This window comes from Aythya ferina (genome assembly GCF_964211825.1).
Source record: "Aythya ferina genome assembly, chromosome: 22".
In the NCBI taxonomy this organism is placed as follows: Eukaryota; Metazoa; Chordata; class Aves; order Anseriformes; family Anatidae; genus Aythya; species Aythya ferina.
In genome coordinates this window covers 2,331,441-2,350,099 of record NC_140320.1, presented here as the reverse complement: position 1 = coordinate 2,350,099, position 18,659 = coordinate 2,331,441, and the positions used below count along the sequence as shown (strand labels likewise).

At 57.3% G+C, this 18,659-nt stretch overlaps 1 protein-coding gene across 1 annotated transcript; it reads left to right on the top strand.

The window, feature by feature from the left end:
- The first annotated feature begins 742 nt into the window (after positions 1-742).
- Positions 743-18,020, top strand: ADAMTS8 (ADAM metallopeptidase with thrombospondin type 1 motif 8). Its single transcript, XM_084495930.1, has 9 exons — positions 743-1,510; positions 9,037-9,276; positions 9,460-9,592; positions 10,051-10,218; positions 10,397-10,695; positions 11,177-11,360; positions 11,562-11,734; positions 11,845-12,020; positions 13,969-18,020. Exons 1-9 carry the CDS (start codon positions 761-763, stop codon positions 14,699-14,701), a joined length of 2,856 nt encoding a protein of 951 aa, XP_084352056.1. The 5' UTR covers positions 743-760; the 3' UTR covers positions 14,702-18,020.
- Positions 18,021-18,659: the final 639 nt, after the last annotated feature.

Below are 18,659 nucleotides of genomic sequence, written 5' to 3'. Positions count from 1 at the left end.
AACGAAGTCACACTTCCCCCTAACCCCAAAATGCACAGCAGGAGCTGGCTGCATTATTTTATTCTTGTAGGTATTTCCCAGAAGTCTGATTTAGCCCCTGGAGCCCATTGCTTTATTCCAGCCTGAGCAAACCCCATGTGGCCCCAGCTGTTCAGGGCACAGAAAACCTCCTGCGTTTGTCACTGCCGCAGCTTTCCCTGGGGCCCAAAATCCTCTGTCCCTGGCAAAGTAAAAGATGCAGGAACCACGGAGCCAAACGCCCCGGGGCACCTCCTGCCTTGCAGGCGCTCCCCATAGCAAAGCCCTGGTGCTTTCCAGCCCTGTCCAGAGGGGACCCAATCGAAGGGACCCATAGGGAAAACCGGGGGGAGGACGTGGCCACCTCTGGCACCCCTCGGGGGTAATTTGCCCCATGGCGGGGGGAGAAGCGGCTGCAAGAGCCCAGCGGGGACAGGACCCTGCACTCCCTGCTGCCGGGGCGAGCAGGATCAGGCCCCAGCTGCGGGCGGGCAGCGGCTGGGCCGAAGGGGTTAACGCTGGGAGAGTAACAGGCTGGAGTTGACACTTGGAGGCAGGCGGGGCTCCCGGCGCCTGATTGGCCTCAAACCCCATCCAAAAGTGCTTTTTTTTTTTTTTCTGCTTCTTCTTCTTTTTTTTTTTTTTTTTTTTTTTTTTTCTCTTTCACTTCTCCTCCTCCCCCAGCCTCTGGCTGGCAGGGGAGGGGAGCGGGGAACAGCGAGAGATCAAAAATAAACCTCTTATGTCAAAGCCGGGGGGAGAAAGTATAAATACAGCGGGCTCCGCAGCCGCCGCGGAGCAGCCGTCGCGGGGCCGGGCAGCGGGAGCCCGGCGGGGCCGGGCCATGGGGCGGCGGGCGCTGCTGGCCGGCCGGGCCCCGCTCCACCTGCTGCTGCTGTGCCACGCCTGGGCGCTGCCTCCGCCGCCCCGCGAGGCTCAGCCTCCGCCGGCCCGGGAGGCTCAGCCGGTGCTGCCCGCCCGCCTGCCCGCCCCGTCGGGGCAGCTGGCGCTGCGGCTGGCCGCCTTCGGGCGCGCCGTGGTGCTTCGCCTCCGGCCCGACGCCTCCTTCCTCGCCCCTCGCCTCCGCCTGCAGCGCCTGGGAGGAGGTCGGAGGCCGCCGGGCCGCGCCTCGCCCCGCCGGGGCTGCTTCTACGCGGGCACCGTCGAGGGGCGCCCCGATGCCCCCGCCGCGCTCAGCCGCTGCGGGCCGGCCGCCGGGCTCCGCGCCGCCTTCCTGCTCGACGGGGCGGCCTACGAGCTGCTGCCGCTCGGGACGCCCGCTCCCGGCCCTCCCTGGCGCCGCTTGCACCGCCTCCAGCGCCGCGCCGCCCCGACGGCCGCCCCGACGGCGGCCCGGCCCCGGCCCCCGGCAGCCGCCGGCCCCGCGGAGCCGCTCCGGAGGCCCCGGCGCTTCGTCTCCGAGGCGCGCTACGTGGAGACGCTGCTGGTGGCCGACGCCTCCATGGTGCGCTTCTACGGGGAGGACGTGGAGGTAAGGGCTGGAGCTGGCCCCCGGCCCCATCCCCGGCCCCATCCCCCTGTGTCCCTTCCTTTCTCCATCCCCACCACCTCCCCTTCCCTCCTGTCCCCATCCCTCTGTCCCCCCCCAGCCCCTCATCGCTCCCCGGTGTCCCCACCCGTGCCATGTCCCGCTCCCACTCGCCCCCCTGTTGCTCCCAAGGCACGGAGGAGCGCCCAGCACGGTGGGGAGCCCGTGTGCCCCCCACCCGATGCTGCACCCCGGGGTCCTCGGGGGGTCTGGAGCCACCAAGGGGTGGCCCCTTCCCACCCCGGAGCCTGGTGGGGCAGGGACAGGCAGGGACTGCCGGCGGTGGGCTGGGGACCTGCGCTCTGTCCCCACCCTTGCTTGCTCTGTAAGAGCCAAAAGTCCCTGGGCAAAGGCTGCAGGGGAGTTCAGCTGGTGCTGGGGACCCTTTCCAGAGCCGGCACCCACCCCATACATCTGCCCAGGCTGCACACTGCAGTGTCCCTCGTGCCCAGTGTCCCCACTTCTCTCTGTAGGGACGGAGCTGTGCTGCAACGGGCTGGGCAGCAAATGGCACGGTAACAGCCCCGCTCCCGAGCCACCTGTTAGCAGCCCAGCAGATGCACAGCACTGCTTTTTCCCCACGCCACCGCTGCCAGAAGCGTTCCCTGCCTGGACACGCTGCCCCCAGCCAGGAACCGCAGAGACCCCCGCAGCGGGACGGGGTGGGGACGTGGCCCCCTGGTGCCAGGGAGCTCGAGCCCAGGAAACGCCAGTGCAACTGCAAATGTGATAAGGACAGGGCTAATCCCTCGGGTCTGGTGTGCACTTCCCATTGCAGAGGGGCTCTCGGCAGCACCGGTTGCTGATTTTTGGGGACCTCCTCCCAGTGCCTCAGTTTCCCCAGCTCTTGCATGGGGGAAATTTTCCCAAGCGTTGTCCTGTGCTGCACCCCGCTTGCCTGCACGTGCTGCCCTGCTCCTGGCAGGGAAGGTTTGTTTGGGTCCCCGGGTCCAAATCCGGGCTGGCACGATCTGAAATCCCCAGGGCTTTGCAAGTGACAGGCGTGCACTGAAAGTGCTTGTCCTGTGCTGTGGCTGGCAGGGTGCAGGGCTGGTGGAGGAGAGCTTGGTGTGAGTGAGTGCCTGAAACCTGCGCTTTGGCAGCTTGGCTTTGCCACTTCTGCCCGCTTTGTCCTTTTTTCTGCTGGCTTCATCCAGCTTCTCCACTCCTAATAAAGCAGTGTTTTAATTCCAGCCCTGCTCAGGCAGTGCCTGACCTTGAGAAATGCTGAGCCCTGGTGCTCCAGCTGATTTCAGCTGTTGTTCCGGGTGTTCAGCATCACTCAGGCTTCGCTCTTTGCTTGCTTTTGCTCACATAGCCCCGAGCTGGGCCGGCAGGAACTCCAGAGGGCTCAGTCTGCAGATAGCAGGGGATTAAGGAGCAATGGATGCTGCACTTGGAGACAGCTCCCCCGAGCTTTCAGCAGGCAGAACAGTTTTGCAGTGGAGTAACCTGAACCTTTAAGCAACAGGCAAATAAATGGTAGTGCAAATGACTCCCAGTAGTATGAAACTGGTCCCAGATCCCCCACAAGGACAGGAAAAATAACATTTTGCATCTTCCTTCTGTAGCTAGGTGGGCACAGGAAGATTTTAAAGCAGCACCCAGGGGTCTGCAACCTGCTACAGCTAGGCTGATAGATTTTTGGGTGGGAATCCTGATGATGCCCAGCTTGAGATGGGGAAAAAATAACAGCCCTGTGGGCACATCACTCCCATGGTAGGTCTTGAAGGCAGAAGGCTGCTGAGCTGCAAGGGGCTGAAATGCTGGAACCAAGCCCTGTCTCTGCTGGGAGAGCCCTGGAGCATGAGCGATGCTGCAGGGCAGATGCATGGCAGCTCCCCCCTTAATTACTTTAATAATTAGTTTCTGGTCTGCTCTGCTCCTATTTTACTGTCTCCTCTTTGTCCCGAAGAGGAGTATCTTTGCAGCATCTCTTAGGGTGTTTCCTGATGGAAAGCAAGCTTTTGGAGATCTCACTTAGGATGAACAGGGCAATAACATTTAAGTACTTGGGAGAAAACTTCAGCCAGCTCTTGTGGCAGCTTCTGCACTTAGAGCATTTTCCCCTCCAAGTGTAGCAGTAAAAAGCAGCCAACAAACACCTGCTCTATTTCTGTCTCAGCAACACAAATACAGGGAGAAGTTCCCAACTCAGAGACCCAATAGCCTGCTTGCTTCTCCCTAAGGACCTAGGTTTTGGGAGCCAAAAAAGTGATGGCTCCCTTGTGCCAGTGAGCTCTCAAGGAGATGCCCAGGCAGCTGCGATGTTGAGTCAGAAGAAGCCATATTTACATAGTGACTTTTCTTCCCGTAACCACACTTTAATTACTAAATATTTATTAAAGGCCACAAGCATTGTTTGTATTCCCAGTTACTTTCTTGCATAAGCTGCAAGAGATCAAGCAGAAGATAGTCACCATGAGATGCATTCAAGCATTGCAAATTATAATCAATGTCATGCTGTTATTAAGGAAATGCTATTAGTGATTTATTTTTAATCAATCTGTGCCATGGATTGAGCCATTATAATTCAGCTGTTAACCCAATTTAGATAACAAGAGCTTAATTCTGCTTCCATCAATGCTCATGTAAACCGGGAGGAAATTATGAAGTGAGAGCAAAACCAGGCCTGGGATTTAGGGATTTAATCCTCCTTCTGGGTTGATGACTGCAGGGGATAGGGGGCCTGGGGGGCATCAGCAGCAGGGCAGTGCTGGGCTCTACCACCTGTGAGCACCCAGCAGGTCGTGGAGGACTTTGTGGGATGTGAGTTGTGGTGAACAGAAAGTGCTCCCCTATATAGGGACGGGTGCAAGGCCCCAGGATGGATGCAGAAATTATTCTTTGTGTTTTCATGCAGAGAACCCAAGATAATTTCTGAAGGGGGGAAGACTCTGTATCCCTAGCAGAATTAAGTGGGGTTCTTGGTTATGGAAAACTGAGGCAGGAGATGGTGCAGGGCTTAATTCCTCTGATGTGCTGAAGGCTGCACACCACACAGGCTGCACTTGGAGCAGTGCTCAGCAATGCCCAGGGTCTGTCTGCAACCCCAAAAGCAGCAGGCAGCCACAGAAACTGGCTGCAACATCCCCAGCCAGTTGGCAGCAGAATGAGATCACTGCAGTGGGATTTCTGCCCCCAAGAGACCAGGGATGAGACGCATTTCCAAGCCTTCCTCAGCAGACAGGACGGCTGCTCTCTGCTTTTCTTTCCCTCTTCATTGATGCAAGGAGCCCGTATCCATTGCCTCCAAGAGCTGGCACGTGAAGGCAGCGACCGAGGACCACAGCAAAATGAGGTTGGGCTGATTAAGCTGGGATTCCTCTCCTGACTTTTGTGGTTTTTCCGGGCAGATTTATGAGGTATTATGAGTGCTGTTGCAATTCCTCCCCTGTAAGACCAGCCGGGCGCTGGAGTGTGTGGCCCCGTGCATGACATGGGGCATCTCTGACCTGCACCCAGGCACTGCCAGGGTCCTGCTGCCACCCCTGATGCTCAGACCAGCTGTCAGAGTGACCCAGAGGTAAAACTAAAGCCACCCCAAGCCTCAGTTTCCCTTGTGTCCAGCTCTTAAGCTTGTTTATGATACTTTGCAGCTTGAGCCTTGGAGCTCACTTAATCCCTTGACAAAAGGAGCCGACCCCTCCTGAGCCGATCCCAAGGGATGGGATTAACAGGGATTTCTGCAAAGCAAAAGGCAACCTGCACCAATCCTGCCATCCACCAGCACCGCCTGCATTTCCCCAGACCCAGGTGCAAGGGGCTGGAGGATCCCTGGCACGCGGCTGCGCGGGGCAGGAGGAGCGCGCCCCCCGAGCATCCCCTTGGCAGATGTGCTGCTCTTCTCCGCCTGCCTCCTCCTCGTAATGTTAAACAGCTGCCGAGCCTCAGCCCTGCTGCTGAGTGCCGATTATAAAGGGCTTTGGTATGAAAGGCACGGTGCAAAGGGAGCCCTGTTCGCGGGCTGCCCCCCGCAGCCCCTCGGGGACACAGTTTGCTCTTTGCTGGCCCATGCAGCGGTGCTGCCGTGCCTCCGTGTCCCCAGCCTGACAAGGGACAGCTGCTTCTCTCACGGGACAGCCCCAAATATCCAGTAGGGAGGGGAAAAACGGGTGGGAGAGGAGGAAAAACAAGGGAGAAGTGGGACAGGGATGGGGCAACCAGGCGCGGCTGGGGTGTGGGTGTCCGCCTCGTCCCCAGCTCACCCCCCATTTCACTTGGCTGCCACCACTGATTTTACAGGGCACCCAGGCAGATGTTTTGGGAGGCAGGCTGAGATGTGTTTTCACCAGTTGTTTTCGAAAGCTGGGCAGCCCTCACATCTGACCCTGTGTTTTCTTCCTTCCATCTGTCCGCTCTCCAGAAATCTCGGCGTTTTTCTCTCCCCCTGCAGAAACGCTGGCTTCTAGGGAGAAGGGAGGGGAGGAAAAAAAAAAAAAAAAAAAAAAAAAGCAACCTTATGAACAAACAAACAAACCTACAGCCCCAGAGCAGGTCAAGCACAGTTGGTCTCCACGGGTGTTTTTCTCCAGCACGAGCTGGGGAGCGTGTGGGGGGAGGTGAGCCGTGCCGGGGGCTGCACCCTGCCATCCTCCTGCACTGGGTGGGACCACGACATTAGATCATCATGCACATACCACAGCAATAGTGTCGGTCTAAGCCTGGTTTCTCCTCCCCCAAGTCGTACCCCCCCCCCCAAAAAAAAAAAAAAAGAAAAAGATAATTTTTAAAAACAGTTTGGGGATCTCTGCAGACTTCAGCTTCCAAGTGCTTCCTTTGAAGATGAACATAAGTAGAGATTTTGCAAGAGCCTGTATCAGAAAGCGCAATCCTTCGGCATTGGCACGTTGCAAGCAATCACTCCAGTTCTCTGTGCTCCAACTTATTTATTTTTTTCATTGCTGAGCCTCTTCGCCGCACGTACTGCTTGCCGCTGGCAGTCCTGTGACCTGTAACCACGTCAGGCAGCTGCCTGGGTAAGGGCTGCGTTGTCCCCCCCAGGATCGAGTCCCCCGTGGGTCTAGATAAATAGTTTTTCTCCTTGCAAAGTGGCTGCTGTACAGTTTGCCCGAGCAGGGTTCCTTCTCCCCGGGCACAGCAGCAGTGCCGGTGGTGCACGCATGCGGCTTGCTCGGGGCTTGTGTAGCAAATGGCAATGTCAGGGCTGGGGTAGGAAATGGCAGTGCTGCAGCAGGAGGAGTATCAGAGCTGTGGCATGGGCACTCTGGGGGGAAAATGGTTGGATTTGGTCTTCTTGGAAGCAAAATGAACCAGGCTGTAGAGACCCTTGTGCTGCCTCTGCAGTGCAAGTGGGGCAGAGGAGGGATGCTCCCGCAATCCATGGGGGCTGGCACCTCAAGGGACTGTTTTTCCAGCTGTATTTACCAGCTGGACAGAAATCCTGCCATGATCTCCGAGGGCGCTGGCTGGAAATTGCAACAGCACCTTGCAAGGAGACAGAAATCAGCCCACGAGCTGTGTTCCCTCCTAGGTGGCTCATCCAGCCTCCTTGCAAAGGCACAGGGAGGATGCAAGGAGCAGGATTCAACTCATCTGTGGTCAATTGTTGGCCAAAAGAACAAAGTCAGCCTCTCCTGAGCTCTGGGGACTCCATACCTCATTTTTAGCCCCAGCTCCAAGCCCTTGGCCAAAGCAAGGAGGGATGCAGGTGGGCTGCTGCTCTCCCCGGAGCAGTTGGGGTCCTGCATTGGGCCACCCGAAACCCAGCGAGCTCCTGCACAGTCCAAGGATGGGTATAAATAGACACCAGATGGTGGAACAAGTGAATTTGACCTTTTAATCTGTGCTAAATAGCCGTTTGTTTGGTTCACTTTCCATTTTTCCATCTCTTTCTGCCGCTTTGCAGATGGAGGGCAGGCAGAAGGATGTTTTCCAAGCCCCCACATTCCCACTGCTGGAATAGTTTCTTGGCTGGGCATAGCCCCACAGTCATATCCTAGGGCTCTGAGAGCTCCCAGGTTAAAAAATACAGACTGGTGAGAAACCTGGAAGGGGATGGACAGGGATGGGGCAGGATTTGCTTCAAGGTGCTGGATGATCCCTTGATTTTTCACACCTCTTAGAGTGCTTGAGCAGGAACGATGGCATTAAGGTTAGCTTCTGTGTCCCAGGCATGTTTTGTGGTGCACGTATCGACCTTAAGACCACCACAGAGAGAAAACCTCCCCGCACTGCTGTTGGGAAAAAGTTGCCCCTTTTTCTCGTATCGTCCTCTCAGTGGGTGGCGATGCCGCCTGGTTGTGCAGGAGCACTCTGGATGCAAATGAAATGGGAGGCTGTGGACCTGCAGAGCATCCTCCTAGGTCCTCCCAGGGGTAATTTTAGGAAGGCTTTGTGCTATTTTTAGGTAGGTTCCCAACGGACTTCCCCATGGGACAAACAATCCCCCCGTCCCCTGGAGCAAGTGGCTGCACTCACAGGGACCTCCTCTGCGTTTCTGGCCTCGGTGTTGACTTCTCCATGACATTCACTGCGTGTTTTGGCCCAGGACATGAGTCAGACATGAGGGGCTCCCGCCGGCTCCGTGGGCTGGCGGTGCCGTGGCAGGGCGACCCGTCTGGGGCCGGGAGAAGCCACTTTCTCTTTCCCAACACTCGCGTGTTGTGTAATAGCCGCATTTTTTTCCCCTGACTCCGGGTCTGTGAACGGGTGCCAAGCAGAAGAGGAATGTCGATGCTCCGATAAGATGTTTACATCAGCCTAAACGTTGCTGGCGCACTTGACATATGAAGTAACCACCGGCTGTCCCAGCCGCCGAGCCGGGGATGCTGCTGGGAGAAGCCCCGGGGTGGGAGCGAGCCCCATTCACGAGCAGGGACCGCGGTGGGAAGGAGCTGCACGTGGCTCGGACGCGTGGGCCACAGCCAGAGAACATGTTCAAGGAGTAATAGTGCCGAGTGTCATGGGCAGAAAGCGTGGTTTGTGGCTGGGGACATCGGGTTCGGGCCCTGCTGACCGGCGCAGGCAGGAATTTTGCGGCAGCGGGAGGGAAATTTGCAGCAGCAGCGGCTGTGCACGCACGGCAGCCCCTGCCCCGGGGAGATGAGGGCAGGGTTAATGCCGTGGGAATATGCAGGAGCACTGGTCAGGACACGTGAGGCTTTCCCAAAGCGTCCCTGGGTGCAAAGGGTTCGTGGCATGTGACAGACGGCAGCTGGAGATGGGGACAAGGCAATGACCACGGGGTGGGATCGTCCTGCCCGTAACCTGCCGCGTCCTTCCCGCTGGCACAGGGTGCACAGTGCCGTGTACCGGGAAGGCAGCGCCTCGTCCGCCAGCCCAGGTGGTTGCGTGACTCCACAGGGACGTGGTAGGCTTCATAAACAGGGCTGATTTCTCATTTCCTAGCAAAACCAAGAGTCGCCCCGCGCAGATGTGAGCTACACCACGCACCCCTGCGGGTGAGGTTTCACCAGGGCTTTTCCCATCCCTCTCCATCCCTGCAGAACCACATCCTGACCCTGATGTCCATGGCAGCCCGCATCTACAAGCACCCCAGCCTGAAGAACGCCATCAACCTGGTGGTGGTGAAGGTGCTGGTGGTGGACGACGAGGCGGCGGGGCCGGAGGTGTCCGACAACGGCGGCCTCACCCTGCGCAACTTCTGCAGCTGGCAGCAGCAGTTCAATCCCCTGAGCGACCGGCACCCCGAGCACTACGACACCGCCATCCTGCTCACCAGACAGGTCTGCAGGGACCCCTGGCACGGGCTGGGGGGAAAGGAGGCATCGAGGTGGCCCTGGAGGGAGAGGAGAGCATGGGATGGAGCTCCCAGTGGGGATGAGCTGAGAAGATCTGGGGTCGGTGCTCTCTGGGCACTGAGTTTTGGGTTTCACCATCCTCACCCTCTTGGTGCTGCCTTCTGACAGGATTTCTGCGGGCACCAGAGCTGCGACACGCTGGGGGTGGCGGATATTGGCACCATGTGTGACCGCAACAAAAGCTGCTCGGTGATCGAGGACGAGGGCCTGCAGGCAGCCTACACCCTGGCTCATGAACTGGGTAATGCACGGCCTCTGGTGTTTTTTCTGTTTTTTTTTTTTTTTTTTTTTTTTTTGTGTGTGTGTGTGTGTGTGTTTTTTATTGCTTTCTGCCCAGCACTGGCATCTCCACTCTGGGTACCAGCTGCAAAGCCTGCAGTGGTACTGGGGGGGCTTCAGGCACCAGCAGGGGCTGGTTTATGTGAGCAAACATATTTACAAGTGCCAGAGCTGGTAGAAATGGGTGCGTTTGTCTGGTGTAACTAAGCTGTGATTAGCTACGGCATAGGACCAGGAGCTTCTCACCCTTGTGTTGCTCCTAGAGATCTGCTAATTTGGGTTGTTTTCCCCAACATTTCATACATCATTGCGTTACAGTGAGCAAGCATTTTGTTTATTGCTCCTGATTTATGGAAGCAAATAGCATTCACAGCCCTAGGAAATGGCAGGTAACTCACAGAGGCGCTCCCTGCTCCCCAGGCCACGTGCTCAGCATGCCCCACGACGACTCCAAGACCTGCGAGCGGCTCTTTGGGCCCCTCGGCAAGCACCACATGATGGCCCCGCTTTTTGTCCACCTGAACAAGAGCCAGCCGTGGTCACCCTGCAGTGCCATGTACCTCACTGAGTTCCTGGACGGCGGGCACGGTAAGGCTCAGCAGCGTTTCCCTTGATTGCTCGGGCTCTTTGCAAGCCCTGGAGGGGTTCGTGGGGTGAAGGTAACTCAACCAGACAACAGGCTGAAGCTCTGGTCACCTTCTCAGTGCCACCTGTGGTGTTAAGATGCATCTCCAGCCTAATTCTTGCACCTCCTTGCTGCTTCCAGGCGACTGCCTGCTCGACGCCCCGGCCAAAGCCCTCTCCCTGCCCGCCGAGCTGCCCGGCCAAGGAGCCCTCTACAGCCTGGACCAGCAGTGCCAGCAGATCTTTGGCAAGGACTTCCAGCACTGCCCCAACACCACGGAGGAGGACATCTGCGCCCAGCTGTGGTGCAGGATGGGCACCGGGGAGCCGCTGTGCCACACCAAGAACGGCAGCCTGCCCTGGGCCGATGGCACCCCCTGCAAGGGCAGCGGGCTGTGCTGGGATGGTGCCTGCCTGCCCCAGGACGCGCTCCAGCCCCAGGTACTGGCAAAGCTCAGGGGGATATGGGGCTGATGGGCTGGGATGTGGATTTCTGGGGTTCCCAAAGCCCCATCCTGCAGTCTCCAGGAGCATATTGGGGTTTGCTGGGTTTATATTTTGGATATCTCCTCCGACAGCACTGTGCTTTTTGCCGGTTTGTGTTAGATGCACACTGCTGCGCGTTCACCAGGCTGGTCCTAACCACAGCGAGCAGCCAGCAGCTCTGCAATTAACTCTGATTAAACTGATTTATTTATTTTTTTTCCGGGGGGTATTAGCAGCGATTTCTGAGCCAGCCAACAAAGCGCCAACTTCCAGCACGCGAACTCGTGGAAGCCGGCAGCAACTTCACGCAAAGCATGTGCTTAAGTGCTTTGCTGGACCAGGGCCCCGCTTAGCGGCACGGGGAGAGGAGCTGGGGGCGGACAGGGGGAATTTTTGTGCCTCCTCCACTCTCTCAGCCCCTTGTGGCCTCTTGCAGCCGGCGGTGGACGGCGACTGGGGCCCGTGGAGTCCCTGGGGCCCCTGCTCGAGGACGTGTGGTGGCGGCGTGCAGTTCTCCCACCGCCACTGCGACCACCCCCGGCCCCAGCACGGCGGCAGGTACTGCGAGGGGCAGCGCACCCGCTACCAGTCGTGTCACACCGACGAGTGCCCGCAGGACGGTAAGCCACCTGGCAGCTCATCCACTCCCCTCTCCTTTTCTCTGCAGTCCATCAGAGGCAGTTTTGGGCAAAAGCTGTCTGCTGCAGCTGTGCTCCCACCATCCTCGGGTCTGTCCTGCATCTCCGCGACGGCAGAGGAGGATGGTGGTTCCTGCCTCCCAGCATGGGGCTTTGGGGTCACATTTTTGCCTTTCCTTCCAGGCAAGAGCTTTCGGGAGCAGCAGTGTGAGAAGTACAACAGCTACAACTTCACCGACCTGGATGGGAACCGGCTGGAGTGGGTCCCCAAGTACGCCGGGGTGTCCCCTCGGGACCGCTGCAAGCTCTTTTGCCGAGCCAGGGGGAGGAGCGAATTTAAAGTCTTTGAGGCCAAAGTAAGGTGTCTCGTGATGGCAAATCCCAACGCCCATCCCTACCCTGAGTCAGAGCAAATCCCTGCAGGCAGCTGTGCCCTGACTGCCCCTCCTTGCCCTCTCTTCCCCAGGTGATTGACGGGACGCTGTGTGGTCCAGAGACCCTCTCCATCTGCGTGCACGGGCAGTGCATCAAGGCCGGCTGCGATCACATCGTCGGGTCCTCCAAAAAGCTGGACAAATGCGGAGTGTGCGGCGGCAACGGCTCAACTTGCAGGAAAATATCCGGCTCGCTCAACAGATCCAAGTAAGGCTCAGGAGAGAGCGGGTCCGCAGAGAGGGGCTGGGGGAGAAGAGCAGTGCCAGGCCGTCGGAAGGGAGCAGAGACGCGTTTGTTCCTCTCGAGGCTGCGATCGGAAAAGCTGCTCTCGCTCCGCAGAGCTCCTGACCCGGCAACATCTGGCCGGGGAGCTTTGCTCGCTCCATCCCTCGCAGCCAGCCCCGGAGCGCTGGGCAGATGTTCACAAAAGCCCAGCGTCTGCGTAAGCGCTTCCTACGCTCGCCACAGAGGAAACGAGACCAGGCCTGGGCTTATCAAAGAGCCAAGGCAGCGTTTCCACGGCTGGGCTCCTGCCTGGATCCCCTGCCCCTGCCCCTGGTCCCCACTCCTGGTTCTGGGGGTGTCTCTGCATGGAGCAGGGGGTGCTGCATGGGACCTGGCTTACGGTGCTGGCTCTGGAAGCTGCCGTGATGCAGAAGGGTAAATTGGATATTTTGGTCTTTGAGTGTTTCGCTCTCAAGCAGCAAAACCAGAGTGGGCCTGTTTCTGCCTCTCACTGCTGGGAAACAGCATGAGGTTTAGGAAATCTTTCTTCCATTCTGTTGCTGGACCGGGAATATTTGGAATCCTCCAAAGCTATGTAAAGACGTTTTGCTTTCTTCACACGAAGCGTTGCACCCAGCTGCAGGCTGCATCTGCAGACTTAAGGAGCCACCGGGGTTTGCAGCCCTGCAGACACAGGCTGAGCTCATCCCCAGACTCCAGGGCTTCGCTGCCTTTCCTTTGGGGCTGCATTCTGCAGGGGGAGCTTGTTTCCCAAAACCAGAGCTGGTGCTGACACCCCATCTGGGAAAAAAGTCATCGTCCTGAGGAGTTTACAATAGGAATCACTCCGCAGTGCAGGGAGCCTGTTCGGGACACATTTTGAGGGCTGATTCAGGATATAAATAGCTCAACAATTTATCCCTGGCTTGGGGTGAGGTTTGGTCCCAGGACGTGGGCTTTGAGGCAGCTGCTTCCCTCGCCCAAGATGCTTTGTCAGGAGCTGGAGTTAATGTGTCCCACGGAGGCTTTGCTGAACAGATAGCAACAAAAGCCCAGCACATCCCATTCCATGTGGCGAGGTGACTCACTCAGTCAAATTAGATTTCCTAAATGGTTTCCTTCCAGGGAGCCAGATGAATGGAGCTTCCATTCTCCTATGAATTGTTTGTGGTTGACTAAGGAGAGATTAGCGTGGTAGTACGGCCAAGAAGAGATCCCATTAAGATCAGGGTTGTGGAGGCCAGGGCGACTGAGAGCAGGGTTTGACCCGAAGGCTTTGCTCCAAAATACTCCGACTGTAATTACCAACCGCAGCACCAACCTGGGGAGTGCACACGAGACCCCTGCTGGCCGCGTGGCACGGGGTGGCCCTTTTGGCACAGCTGCCAGGCGGTGTTAGAGCACAGCAGGCACTGGCACAAGTATTTTTTGCTGCCCTGGTTCTTGCTGCCTTCTAGAAAAGTCTTTCCAGTTCACACCAAGCCATCTGCAGCCTGAGATGGCTGTGCTTTTAACTGCTTGGCTCCTGTTTTCAGCAGCGACGTCTGGCCCCCCAGACCCACCCTGCAATGTGCCCACCTCTCCCCTGCCCTGCTGCATCCTCAGCAGTGACAAAGTCACCGGGCACATCTGGGCTTTTTGTGCCAAATGCTGCGGCTGTTTCAAATGAAAGGGAATGAGGGTAGCGTGAAAGTAACCGGAATTTCCTCCCGAGGCTGATCACTGTGATAATTCGTTTGATTGCGTTGCTCATTTTTGCATGTAATTTAGGGATTTCTTCCAGCCTGGTGCACATCTGGCACAGCCGCAGCGCTCTGGGATACTGAGAGACGGCTTCAGAGCCCTGATCCCTCTTGGAAAGTGTTATCCCCTGCATGGGCCTCCTCTCGACAGGCCCAGGAAAATAACCGTGTCCCTTTGCCCCACGCAGGTATGGCTACAACGACATCGTCACCATCCCTGCTGGGGCCACCAACATCGACATCAAGCAGCGCAGCCACCGCGGGGTCCGTCACGACGGGAACTACCTGGCCCTGAGGACCCTGGAGGGCAAGTACCTGCTGAACGGCGACTTTGCCATCTCGGCCATGGAGCAGGACATCCTCGTCAAGGGGACCATCCTGAAGTACAGTGGCTCCATGACGACCTTGGAGAGGCTGCAGAGCTTCCGGCAGCTCCCCGAGCCGCTGACCGTCCAGCTGCTGACCATCGCCAGCGAGGTCTTCCCACCCAAGGTCAAGTACACCTTCTTCATCCCCAAGGACGTCCCCTTCAGCAAGCAGAAGGGCAAAGAGAAGAAGTCAGCCAACGTCATCCGCCCGATGCTCACCTCCCAGTGGGTCCTGGGCGACTGGTCCGAGTGCTCCAAGACCTGCGGCTCGGGCTGGCAGAGGCGGACGGTGGACTGCCGGGACGTTGAGGGCCAACCTTCCTCCACCTGCGACCGAGCCCTCAAGCCCGAGGACATCAAGCCCTGCGGCGACGTCCCCTGCCCGCTCTGGCGCCTGGGCCCTTGGTCCCCCTGCTCCCAGACGTGCGGCGAGGGTGTGCGGACGCGCAACGCCTCCTGCATCCACTACACCGGCACCATCATCGCCCCGGAGAAATGCAGCTCCCCGGGGCCACCACCGGCCACTGCCACCTGCCTGCTGCGACAGTGCTGAGTGGGGATGGGATGGGATGGGGAGATGCTCCTGACCCCCAGGGATGGGGACACAGATGCCCTCAAGGACAATGGCCGCTGGTACCCCCGCGGTTCATCCCCCTCCATCAGCATCTACCTCAGAGGGGGGAATAACGGCGGCAAAAAGAGGAGGAATTGCTTCTTTTTTCCTTTCTGGCTGGCTGGGGCTGCGGGTCGAGGAGGGCTGGGGTGGGTGGTGCTGGTCTAGGATGTGATAAATTTGGGGTTTCTTTCCAAAAGCGCCGCTGCGCGGGTCGGGCCAGGTCACTGTCCCCGCCATGCAGCAGCGTGGGTGTCTGAGCACAAGGAGCGTTTTATCAGCTGTGGTTTCAGCTGGAGATAACTCCCTCGTTTGGCTGGAAGAGGGAATGAGCTGAGGGCTGGGTTAATCAGCTGTGGCAGCTTCTGCTGGATTTATAACCCAGGCGGTGACAAACCTCTGCCTCCAAACATCCCCAGCACCCGCGGTTGTTCCTTGAGCCGCAGCCCCACCAGGAATTCTTGTCTCCACGCCTCCATTTCCCCAGCTCCAAAACCAAGGCTTAATTACACCCGATCCCACTTGCAGGGTTGCCACAAGGATTAATTAAAGCTTCTGTAGTGCTCTGGCTGTGAAATGCCTATTGCTGTACCCCATTCCCCTCTGGAAGGGCCACTTGGCTGTGCCACCACCCCTCTCTTGTCTTCCTCGGCTCTGTGCGCTGCTTGCTCGCTTTATCAGCTGTGCTTTTAGTTGCAGAGATAATTTGCTCATCTGGCTTGCAGCAGGACCGAGCTGAGGCCATGCGTTAGGTGGGAGGCCAGGCTATGGGATCGTCACGCTTCCTGCTGGATTTATCACCTCCAACACTGCAGCCCCCCCTTTCCCAAGCATCCCCAGGACCCGCAGGTGCCGAGTGAGACCCAGCCTCTCCCACCCCACTGCAGCGACCGGTGCCACCGCTCAACCCTGATTTCCCAAGCCCGGGGTGCACGAGGATGCTCAGATCCAGCGTTTGGCTCCAGCCCTGCTTAATTTGGGACTGGAAGGTCTAAAACGGAGCCTCACAGGGCTGGAGCTCCTCCTGCCCAGCAGGGACCGGCTGGGCCCCCTCTCCCAGCCCGGATGCCGTCTGGCCGCGGCGCAGATGCTGCTCACTCGCTGAACTTTCCCCTTTTGAAGCAGTCGCCTCTCGCTGGACATGTGTTGGCAGCAGCCGCTGCCTTGGGAGCTGGGCTGGAATCTGCAAATGTTTTGTCATGGACATCGTGCCGTGAGTGGATGTCTCAGCGTCCAGAGGCTCCTCTCTCTGTGCCCCTTGCTGCTTCCCTGCGGACGGCCAGGCATGCGTCTCCCCCTTGAATTCCTGGGGGAATGGCCTCTCCTGTCTGCCTTTTTCCCATGGCAGAGGGGAGAGGGAGAAAAGGGCTGGAAACCCCAACCTGGATTGAGGAGAGCGGCACGTCCCCGCAGCAAAAACACCCGGCTTTGCTCCTGCTGGCTGGCAGCAGCAGGAGGACTTGGATTCACTACATCTGTCTTTCCCCATCTGCAAAACGAAGCGGCCTCGTGGAGCTGCTTTTTGTCCAGGAGCTGCTCTGAGCACGGGGAATAAATACTGCTGCAAAACGAGAGGGCGCTTCTGCAAGAGGGGCTGGGGGGGTGGTAAGATATTTTCACCAGCTTGGAGGTGACCGAATGGCAGGTCCACCTTGCAAACCGTGCCTTTGGGAGAAGTTCTTTTTGCCCCCTTTCCTAGCAGACGGCCTGCCTTGTCTGCGAGGAGACTCCGGTGTTATTCATGGTGTGGAGATGTGCCGCTGTGCTGAAGCTCTGCGGTAGCAAGAAGAGGGCTGAGGATTTTTTAGTCGACATTGACCTCTGGGTTTGGAGCAGGGAGTTCATCTAAGCTGGTGTGAAACCTTCCCTGGTGCTGTGCCCACCGTGCAGGATGGGACCGGGGGCTGAGCTGCTGGCCAGAAGCCCGTCCCCTACCCTAGGTTCTGAAAGCAGGGACGTTCACCCCTTCGGTGGCTGACCCCTCTCAAAGCCAAGGGGAGTATAACCAGGGAGCAGAGGGCTGAGGGTTTGGGCTTGGCTCTTTTTTAGAAAAGAAAAAACAAAGGCCAGCTGCGGAGTTTGGATGCAGAGCTGCTTGGGCTGCAGTTCAGACCTACCTTCGGGCAATGTTCTCTGTCTGCTAATTAATCTCCAGGAATTTAAGGCCTCTCGCTCTAACAAATAGCTGGATGCTAAAGTCATGTAGCCTTGCTGGGTTATTTTCTTTTCCCCTTTGCATCTGAGAGGGTTTCAGCTCAAAGGCGAGCATGTGTTTCCTCTCCAGCGTTGTAACCAGCATCCATTTAGGATGGGTCAGAAATTTCAGCCTGAGACGGTGCCAAGGAAAACGTCCGTATTTATCAACCCTGCACAGGAGTCTTGCACGCCAAGGGCCTCTTCCAGCTTCTCATATTAGCTGTGCAGCCTCTTAGCCAGAGCTTCCCCTATGCAAAAACCCCTCCGTGCTGCAGGCAAATCCCACACCGTGCTCTTTTTCCCCTGGCACCTCCCCAGGATGTCAAAGGAGCAACCGCAGGAGCGTGGCTGAAGGTGCACATCCGTGCAAGGGCAGGAGGCTCCTTGCAGAAAATGCACCCAGATTTGATCAAAATGCACCCATTTTTGATCTTTCCCTTGCTTTTCCAGCCAGGATGCTGATGGGGCCCTGCCTGGGGCTGGGGTGCAGGGTCTGGGTGAGGTGTGGGGTCTGGCACGTGCTGTTCCCCTCCTGCCTTCCCGTAGAAACACGTAGCCTTTACGCTGATTAAGTCAAAGAGGTTATATATTAGGATATATATGTGTATATATATGTTTCCCTTCAGTGAAGGATTGTAGCAACGTACTGAGCCTCTCGTGTTAGGTATTTATTATAAATTTTTGTTTTGTACAGTAGCTGTCTGGAAAGGAGAAGAAAAAAAGGAAAAAAAAAAAAAAAAAAAAAAAAAAAGACTGTCTGTGTTTTATCATGCTGCTCCCACGTCCCCGCTCCGAAACCCGCAGGAGAGGGGAGGTCTCGCTCCGCGTGCGGCCGCCGCGCCCCACGGCTGGGGGCTCACTCCCCCGGCGTGCACAAATCAGGGCGAGCTTTGCAAGCGGAACAAATCCCACAGAAGTGAGCTCGGGACTTCGGCTGCAAGGGGAAAAAAAAATAAAAATATCGTTTTCTGATTTTATCTTTTTTTCTGTGTTTTTGACTTTGAGAACAAGTCTGTTTGTGACTCTGCCTTTACCTCTTCAATAAAGGATTTCCTGCCGATCACCTTTTTGCATTTTTTTTAACACTTTTCGCAGGATGTTTTCTGTCTCCGTCCCAAAAGCAATATTTAAATCTCCCTTTCCAGTAGCTTACTCCGCTTTAAATAAACAGTTAATTCAGCTCTAAGATGCTGAACCAAAACAACATGTGACGGAGCTGACAAAACCCAGGGAGCAAGAACGCTTCCCCAGAAGTTTCAGTCGTCCTCTGTTTTGCAGCCTGCTATGAGCAGCCACCTCCTCTCTGCGCTTATGTACACGCAGCCAATTCTGCTGCTTACCGGGAGGAAACACAGCCTCGGGCTAAAACAGGAGGGTTGCTGGCTCCTTCCCTTTTTGCATTGCAGCGGGACCTCGGTGCTGTTTCTCTATGTGCAGTGCTGTCCTCTGAAACGCAGGGCTGCTGAAACCTGGCACGTGGCGGCGCAGACCTGCCAGCTATTTTGTTGGACTGTGTGGGCAGCGATATCTGGCCCTGGGATGTGTCACTACAGCCCTGGGCACAGGACGCGTGACACCCTATTTATAACCGTGTGGGACGCTCGCTTCAGGTGCCTTCCCTTGGCCCCCGTACAGCCGGGTCCAGTTCTCCAGCTCCTGCCCTGTCTTGTCCCCCTCCTTTTTGTCTCATTGCCATCATTGG

What these genes read in the sequence shown, in the direction of transcription:
- ADAMTS8 (XM_084495930.1), top strand. Translation starts at nt 761, where the DNA reads ATGTCAAAGCCGGGGGGAGAAAGTATAAATACAGCGGGCTCCGCAGCC. An exon ending in CACCCTGGCTCATGAACTGG is followed by an intron (nt 9,593 to 10,050) that starts GTAATGCACGGC and finishes CCTGCTCCCCAG; the next exon opens with GCCACGTGCTCAGCATGCCC. An exon ending in GTTCCTGGACGGCGGGCACG is followed by an intron (nt 10,219 to 10,396) that starts GTAAGGCTCAGC and finishes TGCTGCTTCCAG; the next exon opens with GCGACTGCCTGCTCGACGCC.